Genomic DNA, 25,736 nt, shown 5'->3' on the forward strand with positions numbered 1-25,736 from the left:
GGAAGAGAACACAGGCCTGGGAGCCAGCTGGAACTGGGTTCCAGTCCACTGTGCTGTGTGAGCCTTTGTAAGTGGCATAAGCTCTCTGAGCCTTGTTCTTCTGCACATTCAAGTGGTGAATGGCTGCTCTCTGGGTGAAAGACCCGACCAAAGAGCAAGGACACTGTCTGGTTCATTTCTATGTCTCTCCCCTTCTGCCCACTGCCTTCACCTTTTGCTCGTTAAACATTCTGTACTCAAAAACAAACAAAACCACAAACAATCCTGCCAGAATACAGGGGAGATGAAGCTGAAGCTAGGGTTGGAGCCAGGCCTGCTCATGAGGAATCTTCTATGCCATGCTCAAATGTATCCTGGGAAGATGACAGTGGCAGAGGGAGAAAATCAGAATTTTAGTTCAGAACCATCACCTTCCTACAGCTCTTGAGGTAAGAAGACAAGACGAAATTTGGGGGAAAGTTGCCAGAAAAATGCAAGCCATCCAGCCAAACTGGAATTTTAGATAAATAATGAATATTATTTTAGATAAATATCTCCTGTTGTTTATCTGAAATTCCAATTTCACTGGCCATCTGTATTTTTATTTGCTAAATCTGGCAAGTCTAAATTGGAGACAAATTCAGAGGGCTTCAGAGGCTGGAGTTTGAGGAAAATCTGCAAAGTCGAAGGCCTTGGTCATCTACTTAGAGTGAGGGAATGGCAGTGTGGCAGTGGGAGTGAGGCAGTCGAGAAGAGTAGAAAGAATGTGGAAATCCTGTTGGTGTGTGTCCGGAGCCTGATGAGGTGACGGTCATCAGTGGATAGTGCACCGATTGGTACCGTGAGTGATTCATTGGCACATCTAAGTGACTGAACAGCTTTGAGAGGGGTCACAAGGGATGAAATTTTCTACTGACATCTGATTGGCTGTTGGTTCCTACTTCTCTATGTCTGTGAGTGTGTTGGAAAACTAAAGGTCTGGTTCTTTTCATGGGCCTTCTCACATTTTTGCAAGCTGATGACCTTCTGAAAAAATTGAGAAAATTGCTGTCGAAATAAGCAGGAAAAAGAAGAGAGTGATCATCCATTTTTAGATGTGTTTACAGGCTGTATGACTCAGTGCTGCTTCTGTTAAGAGCAAGTACATGGTCTTTTTTAGCACAGAGATGCACACTCAGGAGGCTCTGATCTGTGCTACTTTCTGTGAATGATAAAGCCCTTACTGAAGCACCGAGGGTCTAACCTCACACCCAAAGCTTTTCACATGGCGTCCGCTCCTCTCAGCTCAGGTTTGGCCAGTCTCTTTAGATACCATTAGGAATATTTCACTTTTTCAATAGTCTTCTTATTCAAATATTCCACCATGGACTTCTTTGGAACTGAGAGTCCTGGTTGAGAAAATAATGAGTTTGATTTACAGGAACTTGGGTCAAAAAATCTGATCTTTTCTTTGGTGGCTTGTATTTGGTAGATGATCCTGAATTGTCCAATGGATAGCATTTATGGAGGCAAAGAAAATTCACTCCTTACAAGCTTTATTTCTAGGCATCAGTCTTCTAAGTCTAACTGGAATAGACCCAACAACAACAGAAGGGGAAAAGGAGCATGGAGGGCTTTGCCATTTGAGGGAGCTAACAGGCCACTTTCAGTGTTTCCTAAAGTATTTTAGTAGGCAGGGTGTGGCGCAATCAGATCATGACTCAGAGGATGACTTCACTGATCTAGCCTACTCTTCAGTCTTTTAATGCCTCCATTGATTAGGCAACCGAGATTGTTATGTGGGAGGCTTATCATGACAGCAAAAATGAATGTTCTTTTAAAATGCAATTAAAAAACACTGCTGGAAGAATTTTTGAATGTCAAAGATATTCAAAGACCTTCTTCACTCGTGTGAAGGATTCTTAGGTTTAATTTACTCCCACCATGCTCACCTGGGTAGATGGAAGGTTGTCCTTGGGGTTATGAATATTTTTTTTAAATGAATGGGGTCACCTGGGATCAAACAAGCGACCAGCATCCATTCTTGATAGGCCACCACGTACCTCATAAGAAGGAATGTGGGGATACCCAGGATTCCATGGAAGGTTTTGGACATTTAGAAAGTGATCCCTTGGGAAAGGCATGCCCAAACATGTACCCTGGACACAGCCTGAAGCTTCAGAGCAGGTCAGGGCTGGGTTTGCATCCCACTGACTCTATGGAGTTCACTATTCATTCTCTTTGATTTTGAATTTCCTCATTTATAAAATGAGAATAAAACATTTAGAATAATTTACTTGATATAGTTATTATAAAGACTTAAAGGAAATCGTGTCTTTAAAAGGCTTAGCAGGATACCTGATACACAGAAGTTGCTTAGTAGACACCTGCTCCATTTTCCTGATGAGGAGGATATGGGGGTGGAGTGGGGGAAATGAGGTATTCCATCAATCTGACTCCTTAAAAGTAGGGTTAGTATTACTGACTTTTCTGAAACTTTAAAGGAGAAACTTACTCTAAAGGTGCCCAGGGAGACCTGGGATGTACCAAAACATAGCCCCAAGAGGACATGTGATGGACTGGCAGTAAGGAGAGCCAACTTCAGATAGACCAACAGATCCTAGTATCTGCTCTGCCACTCTCTAACTGTGTGCCTTTGGAGCTATTTAACCTCTCCCTGTTTTCCTGTATGTAAGGTATTACTACTGATACCTGTCTCAGAGAGAGTGCAATAGACTCCTGGTTTGCTTGGCCAACCCATTTCTTTCATTCTCTGAGACTTGATTCCCCTCTCTCAGTGAAGGGCTCTTGCCGGCCTGGTGTTTCCATATTAGTGTGTCCTCTAAGCCACAGAGGAGAGAACAGGAGTGAGGGTGAGGGGTGGGAGGTGGGGGGCTCTTGACTAAGAAGGACCCAACTCATGGGCTGGGCTGGCATGACCAACTTCTCTCTCCTGGAGGAAAACTAAATAATACGATAAAAGAAAAGTGCTGAATACAGGTCCCAGGGTATATTGAGGATTCAGTCATTTTAAGTTCAAAATTCCAGGCATCTACTCTTCAACTTACACAATTTCAGTTTATAATTAATGCAATGTGGATAGTTGGTACAAGCCTACCGGGCAGTGCAGGGGGGGATTTTCCTCAGGTCTGGAATGAGAGATCAAACCAAGAGAAATACGACATTCCTATCCTTATATCTTTGCCAGAGACATTTCTGAATGAAGTTAGTATGAAACAGTCCTCTCTGGAAAAGCCTAACAATTCTTATGTTAGAAATTTAATTGTCACGGTCTGAGTACAGGTAGATTCAGATCTAGAGTTGCTTATTTTTAACAAGCTCGACTGGGAAACAGCAGAGACGAAACAGCATTTCTAACCATGCCTCTTTCTCACATGCATCAACAGCATTAGACTCAGGAATGGCTGTTCCCTAGCCTGTCCTCAACAAGGTCAGCTCATTAAATGCAGCAAAACTTCCTTGGCAAGGATTACATCTCATTTTTTTCATTAAACTAGAACAGGCACTATGGTGGGAAAAACGTAGGGGGCTCCTGTGATCTTAAGTCTCCAGAAAAGGAAACTGTCTCTTTAATAAATAATAAACAAAGAATTCCTTTCCTTTTTTTAGTATTAATCTTGACTATCCACCAATATTTTGACAGACAGAAGTTTTACCCATCTATGTACTTCGTATCTTTTACAGTATTTGATTTTCTCTTGTAACTTTTAAGGTCACAGAAATATTATTTTCTTTTCTCTTTGCTACACAAACCTGAAGTTCATTTTGATTTGTTTTTCTTTTATAGTTTTCATCCTAATTGCAGTTTCTCAGCTGAATAATGTGCAGATGATTTTGATTTTCACGACAGAATATTGCCCACACCCCCTTCTCCTTGGTTTGGAATCAGCCAATGGTGTAATTATTATACTTCAGAGATTCCCTGAAGTTTTCACACATGCTGAAAAATTCTGCATTGTTTTGGGTTTACCAATAAGGACTTAGGGCAGAGTACCTTTCTTCCAGTGCTGTGCACTAGGCAGTAGACTCACTTAGGCACAGCATGGGAACCCCTAACGAACACTTTCCCTTAATTTGTGTGTGTGTGTGTGTGTGTGTGTGTGTGTGTGTAATCTATAACCAGCAAAGTATAATCCAGGTTTCTTTTCAAAAGGAGCAACCAGTTCAAATGCACAGCTGGGTATGGTGGAAAACACATAATTAGACAAAGTGGATTTAAGAGTTACGTAAGGTATCAACTGAGCCAGTGAATAAGAAGCTGAATGAAACGTCGTGATGGCTGCTCTGGTGCCTAGAAAGAACCGGATATGTGGATATGTGTGTTTTGGGCAAATAAGAGGCAATTACTGGGAGTTATGGAGTGCAGTTGGCATTCCATGAAAGTCAGACTACAGAATGTTTCACAGTGGGCTGTGCTGGGGAATGAAATGTTGTCCATGGCTAAAATGGAAAGCATGTCAGAGATGTGCCTACAAGGAAAGATTTGTAAATACTATATTGGAGTTATATTTCTGAGGAAAAAATGGCAGTGGGAAAATATACAAAATATGTAACTTTTCAAGAGGCTTTAAAAATTCCAGAGAATTTTAAGTATGAAGGAATACATTATATATTAATTATTTCCCCTCTAAAAGTGGACCTTTCCAGCCAAGGCAGGTACATTCTGAAGAAGATAACAAGCAGTCTATAGTTTCAGAATAATTTACTAAGAATACTCAAACCAATGACTGAATATTGAAGATAAGCCCCCTCATAGGATTAAGAAGCTGAAACTAAATCACTGCTTTTTCCTATTTGCAAATATTCTTATTTGCAAATTTGTCTCAAGGCAACTGAATGTAAAGTAGATATTCCTCTCTCTCGACAATCTCCCTGAAATAAATGGGACAAAAAAGCAATTGTCTAATAGAGTCCTAGTTTCTTAAAGAAAACATCCTGAATTAATTGACAAAAGTACATTAGTCCCCATGACACCAAGGATTATGGCATTTGGGGCTTGTCTCTCAGGTGCAAGTTAAACAGATATCCTTAAGGTCCTTGCCGAAAATAATAACAAGGCAGGTTGATGCTGCCTAACCATTAACATCTCTAAAGCAATCTCATGTTTGGTTTGATACACTTTTTAAAAAAAAGTCTGAACACCTCTAATTTACAAACCATGTGCTAGAGACAGTGGCAAGTACAAAGATGAACAGTTCCCTACCTCCAATTTATAATCTCATGAGAGAGACAGAAATATATCCAAAGAATACAGGGAGATAAACAGTGTGTTGTTGACAACTTTGCCATGACCTTCATGGTTGGATTTCTCTTTTATTTTGATGATAAAGAAAATTCTTTTAAAGAATTATATTTTGCTTGAGGTATTTAAAAGGAAAATTCTTTTATGTCATTTATATGCATATGTCTGTGTAACCATTATGGTGCTATTATATAAAGTATTATATAATACTATTAAACTTATGATCCAGTAACTCTGTTTCCTGCATCATTTTGGGCATAATAGTTGGCAAAAGTCCTGATTATAGATCAAGTGGAGATCCTTAATGGCAAAAAAAAAAAAAAAAATCAACATGATCTGATGTGGACATACAGCTACCAAACAGATTCTCATGTTTGACAAATGCTTAAGTTCTTCTCAAAAGCTGTCTACAGTTATACTGTAAGTGTCTGATTTGGAGAAGACTTTCCCCTCCCATTTATTTATATATACGGGAAAGTTTTCAAAGTTGCGTATTTGCTAAGGGTACAGTGACTGAGATAATCTAAGGAGAATGAAGGTTGACAGGAGACTAACCAGTGTGATTACAATGTGGCTAGCTTCTGCTTCCCAGCCTACAACTCTTTCTGAGAGAGAAAAGGTTGTCTCATACATTCTAAAAACTTTCAAAAATGCCAGAGAGGGCAGGTGAGTTCAAGTACATCTTCCCGTAGGTTAAGTGAAAGCCTTTGATCCTTGAGCCAGTATCCTAATACACCCCTGACACAGAGTAGGAGATTTGCCGGTTATTCAGTGAATTAACACTGAATTAAGTTACTTATGTGCCAACGACCATCAAGCCTTCCTTCCGTCCACTGACAGATCACAGAGAAATGTATTAAATAAAATACATTTGTTTGATCTGACTATAATAGATAATTTTATGATATTGTATCTAACTCAAGATTCATTAAGACATAAAGACAAATGAGGAGATTAAAAGAAATAATCTTTGGAATACCCATTTATACTTAAAAAAATCATAACTCATTCATTGGTGTGCTCTCAACTTTGCTCTTACCAAATGAGTAATGCTAGAAATAGGTGAATATTTTCTATTGTGTTAGGACCAAAGAGTTTTAGTTTTGAGCTGATAAAGAACATTTCTCTAAACCAGGTAGACAGAATTTCTGGTTTGTAAAACCAAATTCAATATTGATCTTGTCAGAGAGACTAGGAATCGGAACAAAAACACATACAAATAAGAAAGTAGAGACTTACTGTATCACGTTGCCTGTTATCTTTCCCTGATATTATCAAGAAGTAGTTCCATGTCAATAGCAACAACAAAACCAGGGGTATCATGTAGAGCTCAAAGTTCCAGACAACAAAGAGAAAGAGCTGGAGGAGAGAAAAGGGAGAAGAAAAAGATGAGTCAACTCTGAATTTCATTAAATGGCTTCTCTTATCCATATTGCACTTCAAAAAAACACACAACCAAATACTTCAGAACAGAAACATTTATCTTGAAAACAAAGCCTTGAGAACTTGTTAGGCATTTTTCTAAAAGCACCACTGGCCCCTGGCAAGTCACTAAGATTTTTACTTTGTTTAATTTCTATGAAGGAAAAACTGATATCATTACATTGTCAATGAGGCAATTTTAATTTTTTCTCCTCCAATGGAATTATTGTTAGATTGGACAAAATAAAGTTAAAAAGAAAAGACAGCAAAATGAGCTTCACTGCATTGTCAGAAACAACCAGCCTATCTGCCTTAAAGATAAAGAAAGAGTCACCATTTAATATTAGGGACTTAAAAAAAAAATCTCACTTGGATAACACAATGTAACAAGCATAATAGGCAGATGAAAATACCAAGTCTACACCAGAGAGCCCCCAAGATTTCACATTATGAATAAAAGCACTGCTATCAACAAGTGTAAAAACATTCAGCATTGCCATGGAAGTCCAACAGCTATTTAAAAAACAGAGTAACTTCATCAAAGGAAAAATTTAAATGTCTATTTCTATTATCTTTTAAAACTACCTACTTTTCTAAGTACAGAAACGATTCTTAAAATTGTCAGAGGAATGTTAGACTAAGAACTCACCTAGGCTGGCAGAAGGAGTCATTCTAAGAGCAACCACAGTGTAAAATAACCAGCACTGGGTACAAAGTGTGACTCCCCCTCTTCCCTCACTGGACTCTTAAAACCCCTCACCAATCACCTAAATTCTCTGCATCTGTGGCTCCCGCTGCCAAATTAAGGCAAAGTCAGAAGGTAGTTAAGAGCCAGGTTCCACCCCTGATGCTAATTAGTCCTATAACCTCTTGGAACGGTACATATCCTCCTTTTAGATTCTTCTGTAAAAATGGGGATGACAAGAGTATCCACCTGAGAGGTTGTGAGAGTTAAATAGTTGTAATGTGTTAAGGAGTGCTCAAAATAAATATATATAGGGTAAATGATATCCATACCTTACAGAAAGTTAACTATTTATCAACTAAGATCTTCAGGCAATATATATTCTAATATTGAAAACTAGAAAGTCATCTGCCTGCTAAGATTTAGTGGAACTGGAGTATACTTGGGAATTTGAGCCAAGTGGTTGCAGTCACAAAACTCTTCCTGTATTTCATAGATCAGAAGGGTTAGGAGCAGGGCCCTAAGAACACTCATATCAGGCACAGCGGCACGAGCTGTTTGCAGCCTTTTAACCAAACCTCAGCCAAACCCACAGCTTATTCAAATTGCAGAGAAAATGAATCTGTATGGAGTGGAGAGGGACCTCTGACCTAAAGGCCAGAAGACAGGTTTCGGGCCCTAGAAAGTCACTCTGCTTCAGTATTTTCATTTCTCAACAGAGGTCTGTAGACCTCATCACCTCTAACATCCCTTTTTTAATATTTAAAATGACTTTATGACATTACTATACCATCAGAATTTAAAATTTTTTAATTGAAGTATAGTTGATTTACAATGTTGTGTTAGTTTCAGGTTTAAAGCAAAGTGATTCAATTATACATATACATATATATATTCTTTTTCAGATTCTTTTCCATTATAGGTTATTATAAAATATTGACTATAGTTCCCTGTACTATACAGTAGGTCCTTGTCATCAGGGTTTTTTTTCAATATGGTACTGAATTTTGAAAATTATTTCTTTTACTGAATTCTTTGATATTCATAACCCACTTGGACACCAAAAAGCATAAATAATGGTTTAGTAACCTAAGAAATGAATTTTGGACAGAATTATATGGTAACTATAGATTCAAGTTCCTGAATAAGAAAAATCTCAAATATGTTAATGAATGAAACATGAGCTGTATCTTCTCTTTTACCAGGCAAGTATAAAGATTTCCAGAAAAGGAAAATATTTCCATTTAATTTTTGAAATACATACAATGTATATAAATATGATACAAATTATAGTTGATAGCTATGACTTTTCTATTCAAACGTATTTTAAAAATAAAATTCTTTATTCAGGAAGTGATTTAAAGCAGATTTGACAGATATCAACACATGTAAAAGGAAAATTTTTTTTGGCTAGAATTCATATTAATTCTTTACACATTTATTTGTAAAATTTAGACAATCACTGAAATATAAGCTCTTTAATAGTAAGGACTTTTTCTTTTTGCTCACCATTCTGGCCCCAGAGCCTAGAATGGTGCTTGGGGTATAGTAGGTGCTCAATAAATATGTATTTGCTGAATTAATGAATAAATGGATACTGGATTCCCAAGTCATTTAACATAAGTCTACTTAATTATTTGTATTAAAGTACTAAAGAGCCACTATTTAAAATCAAGTGACTTCTGGAAAATGTATTCAGAATTACACCCTGGGATACTACTACTGATTTTCTCCCTGAGGCACACAGATAGAAAAAGAACCTTAGTACTTCTAGAAAAAATTTCTTTTCATTCTGGCTATGTAGTCATGAACTGTCTCTCTTCTTAGACCTTTGGGTATATGGTTGCCTTTTCCAAAGACATTCACTCAACTCAGTGTATTCTGGCCTCAGGAGAAGACTCAGACTCATTCTACTGCTAAGCATCACCAACTGCAATGACTTTTAACCTACTGAGCATATATATTCCCCCTTGTAGTGTCCATTCATTGCTGTTAGAGTTCTGGTATTACCCAGAATGAACTTCCTTGTCATGCTCACATATTGGTGTTGGTTGTAGGCCAGGTGTTGCATCGAATAAACTTTTTAGATGATAATTCTGCAAGGAATCAAGACATCTATCATGCCTTTTTCTTCTCTAGGTTCAGCATCACTACTTGCTTAAAGTACCAGCTATGAGGTATGGTTTCTGGACACTTTTCTTTTCTGGACATCTTCTCACCACAACACCACATTAACAGCTTTCTTAAATCAATAAATCAATAGCACCTCAGAACTGACATAACGTGTCTTATGGATACCTATGGTATTTTGATGCCCTAAAACTATGAATACCAGAACCCAGGATGGGAAAAGACACAGGAGAGAGAGACAAAGAAATAGCATTAGCTTTATGAATCCTGGTAGTGGAAATATAGTTTCCTTCCTATTTGTGCTCTTTAAGAATCTAATATTTTGGTAACCAAGTAAGGAACCCCTGCTCTTGAAAGTATCTTTTACTTTTTTTAAATAAAGAGCTTTGAATAAACTCTAAATACAAAAGCATTCTTTCTCAAAACTTAACTGGAAATTCCAGAAGGTCAAAAAAGAAAAAGCAGTGTATATTCTTGCCTACTTTATCGTAAATTAATTGATCATATATGCATGAGCTTATTTTGGGGTTCTCTAATCTGTTCCATTGATCTAAGCATCTGTTTTTATGCCAATACCATACTATTTTGATTATGATAGCTTTGTAGTTTACTTTGAAATCAGGACACACGATGCCTACAGCTGTCCTTCTTTCTCAATACTGCTTTGGCTATTTGGGGTCTTTTGTGGATTTCATACAAATTTTTGGATTTTTTATTTCTGTGAAAAATGTTGGAATTTTGATAGGGATTGCACTGAATCTGTAGATGATTGTGGAGAGTATGGACATTTTAACAATACTAATTCTTTCAACCTGTGAGCGGGGAATACTTTTCCATTTATTTGTGTCTTCTGCAATTTCATCAATGTCTTGTAGTTTTCAGTATACAGGTCTTTCACCTTCCTGTTTACATTTACTACTAAGTATATTATTCTTTTTGATGCAATTGTAAATGGGATTTTTTTCTTAATTTCTCTTTCTGACAGTACATTGTTAGTATATAGAAATGCAATGGGTTTTATTGATTTAGTATATTGATTCTGTATCCTGCAACTTAACTGAATTTGTTTACTAGCTCTAACAGTTTTTTGGTGGAGTCTTTAGAAATTTCCATATATAAAAATCATGTCATCCATAAATAGTGACAGTTTTACTTCTTCAATTCCAATTTGGATGCCTTTTATTTGTATTTCTTGCCTAATTACTCTGCCTAGGACTTCCAACACTATGTTGAATAAAAGTAGCAAAGTAGGCATCTTTGTTGTCTTCCTGATCTTAGAGGAAAAGCTTTCAGCTTTTCAGCATTGAGTATGATTTAGCTGTGGGTTTGTCATAGATGACTTATTACGGTGAGGTATGATCCCTCTATGCTTGCTTTCTGGAGAGTTTTTTTTATCATAAATAGATGTTGAATTTTGTCAAATGCTTTTTCAGCATCTACTGAGATGATCATATGATTTTTATCTTTCATTTTTTAAATGTTGTATACCCTGGTGATTGATATGTGGCTGCTGAATCATCCTTACCTCCTTGGAATAAATCCTACTTGATCATAGTATATGATCTTTTTAATGTATTGTTGAATTCAATTTGCTATTATTTAGTTGAGAATTTTTATATCTATGTTTATCAGGGATACTGGCCTGTAATTTTTTTCTTCTTGTGGGAAAGGACAGTGTTTTCAATAAATGATGCTAGGAAAACTGGACAGTCACATACAAAAGAAGAAAACCAGACTACTATCCTACCCCATACACAGAAATTAACTCAAAATGGATTAAAGACTTGAATGTAAGACCTGTAACCATAAAAACTCCTAGAAGAAAACACAGGCAGTAATCTCCTTGACACTGATCTTGGCTATGGTTTTTTTTTGATCTGACTCCCAAAACAAAGGCAACAAAAGCAAAAATAAATAATTAGGACTACATCAAACTAAAAAGCTTCTGCACAGCAAAGGAAATCATCAACAAATGAAAAGTCAATCTACTGAATGGAAGAAAATATTTGCAAATTACACAACTGATGAGGGGTTTGTACCCAAAATATATAAAGAACTTGTACAACTCAATAACCTGAAACCAAGCAAACTGATTAAAAAATGAGCAGAGGAGCTGAATGGACATTTTTCCAAAGAAGACAAACAGATGGCTAACAGGCACATGGAAAGATGCTAATCATCTAGTCATCAGGGAAATGCAAAGCAAAACCACACTGAGATATGACCTCATGCCTATTAGAATGGCTATTACCAAAAAGGTAAGAAAAAGCAAGTGAGAATGTGAAGAAAAGGGAACCCTTGTGCAGTGTTAGTGGGAGTGCAAAGCAGTAAAGCTAGAAAACAGTATGGAGGTTCTTCAAAAAATTAAAGATAACTACCATATGATCCAACAATTCAATTCTGAATGTTTACCAGAAGAAAATGAAAATACTAGCTCAAAGAGATATATGTACCCCCATGTTCATTGCAGCACTGTTTACACAAGCCAAGATACAGAAACAACCTAAGTATCTATAAGTGTATGACTGGATAAAGAAGTCGTAATATATATACAATGGAATACTATTCAGCCATAAAAAGGATAGAATCTTGCTATTTGCAACAACCTAGATAAACCTAGAGGGTACTATGCTAAGTGAGTTATGCTAAATTAAATGAGTCAGAGAAAGACAAAACTATATGATCTTACAATATATGTGGAATCTAAAAATAAAACAAAGAAAATAAATGAACAAATAAAGAACAGAATGGTGGTTGCCAAAGGGGATGGAGGTGGTTGAAATGGGTGAAGAGGGTCAAAGTGTACAAACTTCCAGTTATAAAATAACAAGGCATGGAAATATTGTGTACAGCATGATGACTATAATTAATACTGTATTGTATATTTGCAAGTTGCTAAAGGAATAAATCTTAAAAGTCCTCATCATAAGAAAAAAATACTTGTATCTATGTATTGTCATGGATGGTAACTAGACTTATTGTGGTGACCATTTCATAATGTATACAAATATTGAGTCATGTTGTACATCTGATACTAATAGGTCAATTATATCTCAATTAAAAAGCAAGAATATGAACACAGATTAACAATAAAATGTATACACTGAACATCTACCATGTACTGTGCAATACTGGGTATTCAAAATTAGGATAAAACATTGTCCCTGGACTCATATTGCTTAGAATCACTAAGAAACAAGCAGTAGTTCTCTATACTATTAGTAATGATTCTAATACTTGTTAGTGGCAATGATCCTCTAATAAAGAGTCCTCGAGGAAGAAAAGGGTTTTAGCTTATTCTCTCCACACGAAAGCCTCTTTCTCCCTGGGGCCCACCTGCACTAAGATGAGATCCTTTCCTTTTTCCTACAACAAAACAAAACATTCATGGCTGGGTCTCCAGTGTCTCACTAGGGCAGCAGGAGAAAGAAGGCTGCTCAGATATACCCCAGGAAGGCTAAGATGATGCAAGATCTGTCCTTGGTCCTGACCACACTTTTTCATAGATTTGGTGTTAAAAAGAGAGAGATAATGGGCTAAAGTGGGATGAAAAAAGCAAGAATGAAATCACTGACACATCCACAGAGCATAAATATAAACTATAAAGTGCCTAGGATTTTTCCCAACTCATACATTCCAAACTCCTTTTTGCCTGAATAGGACATGAAAGAGGATCTGATGATTCTAGAATTTCTCAAGGTTAAACTAGGTAATAAGGACTCCTGCACATCTGCACAGTGTTTAATTTCCTTTGACTTCATCACTATGATATCCTTCCCTAATTTCTCCTCTCTCTCTGTGTCACAGTCTCCTTGCCTTTCTCCCTCTCCCCCCAACACTTTTAATAAGGAAACTTGGACTATCAATATTTTACTTTAAAAAAAAATCCATGTCCCCATTCCAAACAAAACATCTAGCCCTACATTAGTTAGCTTTGCTCATTTAAGACTAAAATTATTTCAAGCATTTGGTGGTTTTCTTTTTCAAATCACTAGATAAGGCTGTTGTGATTTACAATTAAAATTCTATGGCAGGAACTCTTCACGGGACATTAGTCAAATGGTGTTAAATACACACAACCTTCTTCATTAGAAAAAGTATATTGAGGGTTTTATGCATTATCCTGGATGGTAGATGCCCTCTGTCAGTCTGTCCTGGATTGTTACTCATGACCATGGGAATCCTTCAAAAAGCTCCTGCAGTGTGGTGCACTAGAAAGAGTGTGAGTGGTTGAATCAGGCCCATGTTTGTATCCAAGATCACTAGTCACTACCTATGTGACCTTGAACTAGTTACTAGATTACTCTTAGTTTTACCACCTGAAAAGTGGAAATTATACTATTTACTTTGCGGATGTAAGATGGAATTAGCCTAGTGCTTGGCACCTGTGGGATGCTCAGTAAACATTAGGTAGTATTTCAAGCAAGAATATATTGGCTCATACTACATAAAATTTTTTGGACCTCCTTTCAGCTCATCACTTTTCCTATAGCACACTAGAATCTACAGGTAGTGATTGTTTCAAGCATAAAAGCTATGTTTAAAAAGCCATGTCAACTACAGTATAAAGAGATGATAAAATGAGTGCAATTTTTAGTATTTTTATATTTAGCTTGTGGTTACTGCATGCAGTAATGAACCCAATTTCTTCATGTCTCTCTGTACCCAAGCCTTTTGCAATACTCTTCCACAACAACACTGAGATTAGACATACGACTTATTTTGGCCAAGGAAAGTGCAGCAAAAATGTTAATCACAGAGGCTTAAAAAACACTTGCTCATTGGGGTTTGCCCTCTGCACTCTTCAAACACTAAGCTACCATGTCAACAAGCCCAGGCTAGTCTGCTGGCTAATGAGACATGTAGCACAGTTGACTATCACCCCAGTTGGAAGCCAGACAGTGTCCAGAAGCAAAGCTGCCTAAATGACCAGAAGCTGACCAGAGAAGCATAAGGGAGCCCAGCTGAGAACAAAAGACATACCCAACTGAGCCTTGTCCAACTTGTTCACCCACAGAAACATCATTAAATAAATTGTAGTTGCTTTATATTATTAATGGAGTGGTTTGTTATACAGCAAATACTAACTGATACATATTTTCTCTCCAAGGAGACAGCGTTGTATAGTAAAATATGGTCTGGACCAGGAAACTAAAGAAGTGGTTTTAATTCCATTTCTGTTATTTGACCATCATAGGACCTTGGCCAAGTCAGTTATTCTCTTTAATTTTAGTCTATCTATAAAATGGAGATGGTATTATCTGCCTACTTCACAAGTTGGCTGTGGGAAACAAGTAATGTAATACATGTGCACCACATGTATTACAATCATATGACAAATACTTTTATCACAAACTACTATATCAATGCAAGTACTATCAATTTTATGCTTTTCATACTCAAAATTGTTTCTGAAAAATTATAGAGACTTTCTTAAATAATACCAGAAGATAAGTCAATATGATAACTATTCTTTGAGCAGTTATAAAAGATGGGTGGTGTTCCTTAGAGGGATGTGTGTGTGTGGTGTGGGAGGATGAGGTTTGTTGGAAAGAAGTCACAAGCGCTAAACATAGGGTTTGCAGTGAGATTTTTTTTTCCACTAATAATCAGAGCAAGAAAAATCCACATCTTTACAGAAACTCATTATTGCTAGTAGATTTTGTGAACTCTGGAGTTGAAACAATTAAGTTTTAAAATATCAACAATTTTTAACAACCTCATGCCCCTACAAGAATCTTGTTCTGAACTAGCAGTTTTGTGAATGTCAATTCCTGTCTATAATTTTTTCACTTTTAAGTCCAAATACCTTTTATCTAGATTAATGCTATCTTGCCTATGATTCTATCATCAACATCACAAACGCAATTCTTCAGTATCTATTTGGGCCAGACTTTAAAAGCAACCTAAATTTTAATCCTAAGTCTTCAGAATGATTCTTTTGAAAATCTATAATTTACTGAAAGGTAAATGACATAATTTATCCTAACAAGTATCTTATATCACACTGCATAAAATAAATTCGAAGGGGAAAGTCCTGAGTAGGAGACTGGGAAGGCCAAGACTGTCTTCACTTTATGACCAAGGAAACTGAGGCCCAGGAGTCTGAGACTTGTATAAGCATACCCTCTACTGAGTGGCAGAGCCAGCTCTTCTAATTCCCAAACCAGCGTGCTTTTCCCACAATGCTCCACTGCGTCTAAGGGAAAAGATTTTATAGTGAATGTTGATGCTCTGAAGGTATTAATTATTTAGGGACTGATTATTTAATTTGTAGATTTTCTATAATTCTGCTTTTTCTCCTTCCTCTTGCTCTGGGATAACCACTTTTGCATCAGTACAAAGAAATGGGATACCACTTCTTAGGTGTTCTGGTTTAGGTCTGGTATGGTGAAGAGGTCAAAAACTAATGGTCAAAATGAGGTTTGGGGAGCCAATTTCACTCTTCCTTTTTCTCACTCTCTCACATGGCTCTGAATAATCAAAGTTGGCTATTCACAAGATTTCTATTAAATGGGTTTTCCTTTCTCCAAAATGTTTAGAAGAGGTTAGCAAGGTGGCTGTAAAAGCAAAGATTGGAAAATGAATGCCAATTACATTTTACAGACAAAAAAAAAAAAAAAAAAAGAAAGAAAGCCTTACTTTTCCACATGAAGATTAAACAAAAAGACCTTCCCTACTCAGAAGCTAAGTGAAGGTGGGCTAAGGCTGTTCACTTACATTTAAACAAGGCAAACTGTATAAAGGAGAGGGAATGATTCAAAATATTAAGATTTTATAGCAGCGTCATTTCTTAGGAGGTACAAGACATGCCTGGTTTTTCTTTCTTTGAGCCTGGGGTTTTAAGAGTCCCAGGCAGGAATGGGCCATCCACATCATCCCCTCAATTGATACTCTCATTGAAGTGCAGTGGAAGATGCCTGCATTCAATGATCATTCAGCACGACACATGACAGTATCCCTGGGGCAGCACACTTCAAAAAAATCATTTAAGTTGGAATATTGAATATCCTATTCTTTTGCAAACTACAGTATATTTTAAAAAAGAAATCTCATCCAAAATGATTAACACTTCCTACTGTTCAGGAAAAAAGCCTGCCCTTTCAGACTAACAGCTGTGGATCATTAGCTCTCCAGTGATGAGATGTGTTTGATGAGTATTTTTCTTTCTAATTAAGAGATGAGATTCTCTATTTGACTGTCTCTTCAGAAAGAAGTGAAGAAAAAATTCTCTGCCTACATGGAAAGGCCATCTCCTACAAAACAATTAATTATTTCACGGCCCTTTTAGAAAATCCTTTTCCTCTCTAATTTCATTTTTTTTCCTTAACTTAACACATTGATGGCCTTCACAGTATTAACCCATTTTTCACCCAACCTTCACCCTCTGATGTCTTCCTGTTTGTTTCATCATTCAAAAATGTCTATTTCAGATAGAACAGAATGAGGAAATGTAGCACATGTATGTACTTACTTTACCCTAACAGAGAGCATTTGGTGTGAGAATATTCACTGATGTGAGAGGCCTCAAATTAGGAAGATAAATACATAGTGTTTGCCTTTTGAAGAACTAGGCAATGCTTTTGAAAAATAAAAACTTTAAGAGGCTTAGCCATATATAAAAACTGGTTATGGTAATTAAATTCTTAAAAGGAAACTAGTTCACCTCTACCAGTAAAACTGGCCTTAAAGAAGAAAGCTAGTGGATATAAAGTGGAACCTAAAATATACAGCTTTTCTTTTTGAAAAAAAAACCATCATCAAGGCTAAAAAATTCCTTGAATTAAAAACATGATTGAAGAGAACACTAAGAAGCAAATGAAAGCACTACTTGTGAATACATGAGGATGTTTTTAGTTATCACAATGACTGGGCTGGGAAAGGGGAAATACTGGTATTTACTGGGTGGGGCCAGGGGTGTGAAACATGCTAAAATACGTGGAACAGTTCCACCCCATGAAAAATCTTCCTGCCCCAAAGCTCACAGTATTCCTCTTTGAGAAACCTTGCCAATTTCTCACATAGACACTAGTCTAGTCCACATTTAACTTAAAAAAGAACAAACGTATGTACAGATGTATACAAATGTGCACATAAGAAGGCTAGGTGTATTTCCTACATGACGGCATGAGAGCAGGAAAGAAAATGAATTGCACTCACTCATATGTACTTGCACTGGGCTCTTTCTCGCCATTATTAACATATAATGTCTCTTAAAAATATGCCTACAGAAGAACTGGAGGTGAACCCACTCTGCCCACTTACTCTCCCTTGGATTAAGTTAGGCTCCACACACCACCAGCAACTTCAGAACCTCATCTTCTGGGAAGGGGGTGGTTTTGCCTTGATTTAAATAGCCAGATGGTGTCACCACCTGTTCTAAGGTCTTTATTTCTGGTTGATTCCACTAGAGCTTTTTGTACCACCTCCATCACCAGGGGAGAGAAGATAGGCAATGTGAACCTGCTTAATTCCCACCCTAACGATAGCTTTTTCAAGGCGGTTTTAAAGTATGACACATTGCTCTCTTGCAGAGAGACTTTGCTTTGTTTGCACAATGTTCTAAAGTAAAGATGAGCAGAGAGCAGACGACAACTTTAGACTCACTGGATCCCTCCACCTTGTTTGTTTCCAGCAGTCTTGCCACAATGATCCGGGAAGCTTTATCATGCGTATATGCATACTCAAATACAGTGATTTTTCTCCCTGTCCCAATCAGAATGAGAAATGAGATGATTCCCTCTACTGCTTTCTTTTTGACTAGTTTCAACCAGATGCCAAACTGACAAGACGTACGTATGTACGTGTGTGTGTGTGTGTGTGTGTGTGTGTGTGTGTGTGTGTGTGTGGTTTGTGTGTTTAGAGGGAAAAAATCAAAGTGCACTCTCTACCAAATGATCCCTTATATTGATTGGGCAGGCAAAGTATGTCAAGAGAACCATCTATCTCCGTTGTTCCGGTAACAGAATGAGGTATATGGTTGGGAGTAGAAAAAAAAATTGGAAATTGGTTGATTTGTTGGCAAAGCTTTGAATTGAATGCATATACTATAATTTAGCTTATTTACTGGTGGTGGTAAAAAAAATCAGTGTCTGCTCAGATTTACTTAGACCACTTACAAGTACACATCAGAAAGTTCTGATACTTTACTTTGTGAAATTGTACATGGGGTGTGTGAAGTTGCTACCTGAAACTTAAAGTCCACTTAAATCTTAATACATTCAGGCGTTTTTGAAAATCATAGCTTGACTTTGTCTATTAAAGAAGCAAGCGTGACAACTAGGTAGGACTCATTTGAAGCTGTCTTACATACCACCCACAGAAACACCTTCTGAAGAATCTCCACAACAAAATGGACCAAAACAACCTTAAAGACGGTTTTATCAACTAATCACAGCATAATGCACCCTGCTCTCCTTGATGGAGATATTATATCAATAGAACCTGCCAGCCAGACGGCTTGGGAAGTTATTTATTTATTTAGATTTTTTTCTTTTTCAGCTTACAAGTTGTATCACTATTTCGTGTCATTTTTATCAAAGTCAGAGATGAAAGGCTCTGGCTTTGCTTTGAGAACACTGACAACTCCAAAATGTAAAGCCCAGAGTGTGTCCAACTTGAGCATCACATCAACCACACATGAATAACTGATAAGCAATCCCTGCAATGTTGTGAGTTGCATGTTAGTGAAACTTTGGATGTAGAATTAAAGTGACAAATGCTTATAGATGCCTGGAGAATGTTGATTCTCTGAGGTCCCTTTCATTAGAAATTAGGACTTTACCTAGTGGTTTGTAATGCCTACCATGGACTCAAGTACAGTTGTATTTTTAATTTTAATAGTTTCATCATTCACAGAGGTCCCACTCATTCAAAACAGGCTGCATGTAAAGCCATTCTTGCAGATTACATATCAACCCATGTTTATTGTTTTAAATGACCAGATATAAACCATTAAGAGAAATTGGTGAATTGGTATTATTTGGTCCATGAGGAGGTAGCTGGTCTCAAGTAATGATGGCTCTTGAAAAATTCTTAAGGACCACCTCAAAAGCCATGTAAGGATGAGTAATACTACTAAGCTCACTGACGCTCGTCTTTCTCTAGATTCCACTCCTCCAGGATCCAACTGGTTCTGGAGGGACCCATGACTATTGCACCAGTGTAGGTAAAGAACATTTCATGCTTCAATTATTTTCTAAGTAAAAAAAAAAAAAAGGCATTTTAATGTTGGTTCCTAATTTGTTTTTCTTTTACTATGTCTCTAGTGCCAATGAAACAGATGTATTTTTTCCCTGTGGTATTCAAGTCCTTATAGAATGTTCTGATATCCCTTTCTGTCTTTTAAGTTCTCAAACCATTATTTAATAAAATTGTGGGATTAAATGTGATATTTTATATAGGGATAATGTCATACAAACGTGCCATTTTTTATATATTTTCTAGGGCTTCAGAAGTGCTACAAATGTTTGTTAAAGCTTATTAGAGACAGTTATCTTTTAAATATTTAAAGAAATGCATCTATTATCGTTACTATTTTTGCAGTAGGCTCTTAATCAGCTCCCCTCTTGGTGTGCGTAAATGCTGTGTCTAGAAACACAAATCTGATAACAATGTTTGCTGATGTACAAAATGTAAAATTTTCCCTAGGCTTGAAATCTGGCTTTAAAACTATCTCCATCATGAACAGGTACAATATTTAGGGCAACAGCTGGCACTTCAGTTGCTCATGGGGGGAAACTCCCTCTGTTCTATATAACGTGCCAGAAAATAGGATACCCAGCTAACGAAAAAGCCAAACACATGTTAGTGAAGTCTGTGATACAAGTTACTTTAAAAATTAGTCCTGTGGTCTTTATATTCCTCATTCGCTCACTGAACAGAAGTACCTAACAAGCAGATGATGAATGATGGTGACTGCTTTTTTATCCAGCAGCTAATATGCAGAGGACTGCATTCTGCCAAGTTTGGGAATGTTTGGCCCCATTCTGATTCATTTCCACTTAAATTATCTCACCCAGACTTATCCAGCTTATCACCATTATCTTTCCCGGGCTGCTGATTTCTGATCTTTCTTTTTAATCCTTCATACCACAACCTAGCGGTTACTCAGGTTATCCTTTACCCAGATTTAATATCTTCATTTCAATCTTAAAATCACAGAGCCAAAGTCAGAAAGCATGTTTTAAAATTTTCACCCTCATAAATAGATTTAAGGCCTAATAATATCATACATTTCAGCTATCCTACCAGTTTCTGAAACTTCATCTCCCATTCTGTCTTATAATTTTCTAATTTTCTCCTCCACTGGTCTCATTCCCCCCAATCCCTCTGTTCTGGAAAAACGTCAAGAGTTATGTTTAGCAGCTCAAGCTATGTCTGAACATTTCTCTTTGCAATTCAAATAATCATCTTAGGCTGCTTTTAACAGCCTCCTTTACTCCATTCCATCTTTTACCCTTGCTGTGTAATGTTTACTGATGAATGTCTTTCTCCCATTTCTTAACAGATCTTAGTGGTCTAGTTACCACACGGGAAGCCTAGAGGTTTGAACACTAAGTATACATTTCTCTTGGCTATTTTCCATGCCTCTAAACATTCTCTTCAATGCAACAGGGCTTGTGTTTCAATGGTAACAGAAGTTATCAGAGAACACTAGTTTAGACAGCAAGCAAGCCGCACTCCAACTGTTCAAACAGCCTGACTTTTACAGTAAAAGGAAAGGCCCTGGGCCAAGACCACTGAGATGAGCAGGTATTTTTAGTTCACTTGTAGGCCAGCTCTAATGTAATTCTGAAATGTTTTCTTCAAACCAAACCCAACTTTTTCAGGGCTGTCCAAATCTGTTTTCTTTTATAGCAAGTACAAATTCTTGGAGCAAGGCAAGCATGCGTATCGTTTGCAGTGCTGCTGCATGTCTATGGTGTTGATGCCCGGTGGCTCAAATTAGTCCACAAAACAGATGAGCGCATTGTAATTAGCTCTTGTCAAACTGTTAGAAATACAAAACCCATTTCCACTGTAATAAAAATTATGAAAAGGAAAAATCTCTCATATCATTTTCAGCCAAAATAGTTCCTGAAATGTCTGGTAGTTTAGGATTCCAGAGTTCTAAAAGGAGGCCATTTCATTTTCAGAAAAGCTTTCACTTCATTGACATGGAGATGCTGAGATGTATTATCTTTCAGGCCTCTTTGTTTTGGATCTGACTGCCTATAAAACCTCACTTCTAAAAATGACCTGCTGTGGGTGGACACATTTCATTGAGCTGCACAGTACTGATGTATGATTCCCAACAAAAACATCCTTCTTCGAGTATTTTAAAACTGAACTTTTTCTATCCGTGCACTATTATCAGTTTTCCCGAATATCTAAATATTTTATTTTGTTTAAACAGAGAGGACATTAAGGAAGCATAACCAAAGGTTCAGATGAGATAACTTTGATGTTAAACTCACATGCAATGATCATCAGTTTCTTGTTGACAATTTACTAGAATGTCCATGACAGTGACTGTTTTGCTCCATTTTTAAATTATTCACAAGCTTCAGCAGGGTTCTGGAATTCTCTGGAATTTAATGTCCTCTCAAGGAATGGGCTAGTAACAGGTAGATATTTCAGAAAGTAAATTTAAATACTAACCAAAAGGTGGTGCTGTTTGAGATTAGGTCAGATATACCACAAAAACTATCTCCTTTTACTCGTTTTCACAACTTTCCCAAAGATACCTTCAGGTATACTTGTGGGAATGAGAAGTGTGGTATTAAATGAATCTATCTTTAAAAGTAATAAAACTATCATATACAAAAGTTAATACAAAATTGATCATAGAGCTAAAATTACAAAACGTCTAGAAGAAAACATAGGAGAAAAGAGTTGTGGTCTTGGGCTAGGCCAAGAACTCACAGATACAACACTAAAAACATGACCTAGATATGTATTCAAAAACTAGACTTCATTTAAGTTAAAAACTTTTGTACTTCAAAAGACACCATTAGGAAAATGAAAAGACAAGCCACATACTGGGAGAAAAAAATTGCAAATCATTTATCTGATAAAAGACTTGTATCCAGAGTATATAAAGAACATTAAAAAGAACATTATACAAAGATCAAGACCCAGTAAAAAAATGGACAAAAGATCTGAATAGACATTTCACCAGAGAAAACATATGAATGTCTAATAAGCACATGAAGAGATGCTCAACACTGTTAGTCACTGAGGAAATGTAAATTAAACTACTGTGAGATACTGCTTCACACCCACTAGAATTGCTATACTCAAGGCAGAAAGTACTAAATGGTGAATATATAGAGAAACTGGAACTGTCATATGTTGCTGGTGAGGAAGTAAAACGATACAGTCACTTTGGAAAACAGTTTGGTAGTTTCTTCTTTAACAACTGTTTTGGGGGGGGATTAGGTTTGTTTGTTTGTTTATTTATTTATTTATTTATTTACATTTATATTTATATTGGAGGTACTGGGGATTAAGTCCAGGGCCTCATACACACTAAGTACGTACGATACAACTGAACTATATCCTTCTTGCCTAGGGTAGTTTCTTAAAAAGATACACACACATAAACTTGACATATTAACCAATAATTCCACTCCTAGTTATCTGCCTAAGAGAAATGAAAACATATGCCCACACAAATACTTGTACTGAATGCTCATTTACAGCAGCATTATTCATAATACCCACCCCCAAATGCAAACCACTCAATTGCTAACCAACTGGTGAAAGGATAATCAAAATGTACTATTTCCATACAATGGAATACCCCAATAATAAAAAGAAGACACTACTGACACATTCTACTGTTATGGACTCAGATCAGAATCATTGCACTAAATGAAAGAAGTCAGATGTAAAGGACTACATTTGTATGATTCAATTTATGTAAAAGGGCAAATCACTAGAGACAGAAAGCAGACTAGTAGTTGCTAGGGGCTGATGGTGGGAACCGGGAGTGATTGTAGTTGGCATGAGGGATTTTTGGGGGTGATAGTTGTGCAACTCTGTAAATTTACTAAAAATCAGTGCATTATACGCTTAAAATGAATGAATTTTATGGCATATAAATTATACTTCAGTAGAGTTGTTTAAAATAAAAAGTGCTAATTTCTGTGGAGGTAAATTTCAATCCAAAGAACTGAGAGAAACTAGGCCAAGGCAATGAGTGATCATAGATCTTGGACGTGGCTTGCCAACACTCTCAGAATATTTAAAATGCTAGTTGATGACACCATCTACATGATGGTTCTTCTAACAGTTGCTGCTCCTTTGAGTTCAGAGAAGTTCCACTAAGGCTATTAAGAAATAGCTAAAGCAAATATCAACATCAATCATTGCTAATTATAATGGGAAAAGTAAGGTCCTAGAGGCAGGTGATGAAAAATGGTAATACAATCCTTCCACCCTAAGGTGAGACTACTATGCAATTAGTTTCAAATTCCTATGAAAAATATGATCAGTTTTGAAAAGAAAATGTTGAATTCCATACCCCATGAACAAGAAGTGGCTAAAAGGATGACCAAAAATGGTAAGGAAAACTAGGTCAGAGAAGATCCAGGAAAAGAGAAGGGGTGAAGATGGATAGCTTAGAGCAACAGGCTGAAAGAAAAAAGTCAGATGAAGCAAAACAGAAACAAATCTTAGCACAGGAGAATGAGTACAGCGCATACAAGGTCATCTTCCCCGCACAGAAGAAAGCGCTTAATGGATAAATATGACTGTGTGTTCTTACTTCGTAATCGCGCTGGGGAACTCTTTTAATTTGGGCCGGAAGACTTTGGATTTCACTAGAATTCCTCAGTGATGTCTACTGCCAAGTTACCTACAGTACCACCTATGAGGAAACAAAACTTCTCTCTCCCACTTCCATCCACAAAAATGGCAGGAAAACATTAGGAGGGATTTGTTTTGTTTTTCTAGTCAGCAACAGTCAGCAGCTCCCTTTGGTTGGGTGGGTTTGTTTTTCTCGGTATACTACATCAAGAAAATAGAAAGGAAAACTGCTGAACACAGCAGGAAGACTGAAACAAATCTGAAAACTGCTTCCAACTGTTTTCATTCCAGCACTTCTACAACTTAAGGCTAATCCTGTATCTTCCTATACTGCTGCATAGATTTCTTGGATTTTGTTTTTCACGATAAAGCTTAATGTGTGTGTTTATAAGTTAACTAAATTATAGCAACATGGAGAAGCAGGTGAGCCCTGGCAGATTCCCCACTGTTTTCACAGCCATTTTCTCTATCAATTGCTGCAATCTACACTGGCTCCTTGTTCTGCTGTCAGTGCTGCAAAGCTATTCTGTCTCCCAGGGCGACAGGTGTGGCTTTGTCTTCGAAGTGCATGACACTGGGCAGAATCCAGCTCACCTTTCACAAGTTCACTGTTGTGGCAACATCGTGCTTCTTTCATTGACGCCACTGCCTTTCAGACATGTCCGATCACACTCTGGAGAAGTATTCATCGCCTTTCCTGCCCTAATAAAGACATTGACTGAGTGGCAACTCTGGGTTCAGTGTTTACAGCTGTAATAAGAGGGAGTGACAGGTTTCCTCTTTACTAGCTCTAGCCTGATCTTGAGGAGGCAGGGAGAGGTATAGGGCTTCTAAGTATCAATTGGAAAAGAGCACCACACTGCAAATTACAGCAAAAGTAAATGGATTAGGGTCAGTGTCAAAGAGAGGGCAATATACTCCCTAAAAACAAAACACGTATCATAGCATCTATCATGGAATTTTCTGCATTGTCTATATAGCTTTGTTTCCTTCTCTTTTATGCCTAATCTATGCAGAATAAAGAGTAACTGGCACACAGAGAGGCAGAGCCTAAACGGGGAACACTGTGAAAGGTAAAATAAAAAGGGCTGAAAAATGTTTTCTGAGGTTTTGCCCATAAAACAATTAAGCCTGTTTTTTCTCTATTGAGAAATTTGATGTATAATGAGAGCCCCCCAATCAGCTGAAACATTTTAAAGTTCAGGGTAAAACAGGTTATGAATAAATACATCTACCAAGTGCATGTAAGAATAAAAAGTGTTTGTGTATAGATATAAGATGTGTGCATATAAATTTATATCTATACTGTATCTATATCTATATTTTTATTCATTCCATGGGAAGTATGTATACATAAATATTTAGTGATTATTTATGGGCCCCTCTCCCTCAACTGTAGAATGGAAATACCAATTCAATTATAATGTGAAAGTTCATTAAATGCCATTAATGATACAGTTTATCTCACTTCTAAGGAAATAATTT

The 25,736-nt window shown here is 36.9% G+C and overlaps 1 protein-coding gene across 17 annotated transcripts in view; it reads right to left on the reverse strand.

The window, feature by feature from the left end:
• Nucleotides 1–25,736, reverse strand: part of MCTP1 (multiple C2 and transmembrane domain containing 1) — a 482,756-nt gene that overhangs the window by 87,162 nt on the left and 369,858 nt on the right. For 13 of the 17 annotated variants that reach the window (XM_032476195.1, XM_032476180.1, XM_032476186.1 and 10 more), the window contains one exon: nucleotides 6,461–6,580. The exons of 3 other annotated variants lie outside the window; for them this stretch is intronic. In XM_032476195.1, the coding sequence (XP_032332086.1) occupies nucleotides 6,461–6,580 (120 nt within the window). Of the gene's footprint in view, nucleotides 1–6,460; nucleotides 6,581–24,845; nucleotides 24,954–25,736 lie in introns of those variants that run through there. One more of the 17 variants, XR_004318469.1, reaches the window with a different exon arrangement.

Source organism: Camelus ferus, chromosome 3, assembly GCF_009834535.1.
Source record: "Camelus ferus isolate YT-003-E chromosome 3, BCGSAC_Cfer_1.0, whole genome shotgun sequence".
Classification (NCBI taxonomy): domain Eukaryota; kingdom Metazoa; phylum Chordata; class Mammalia; order Artiodactyla; family Camelidae; genus Camelus; species Camelus ferus.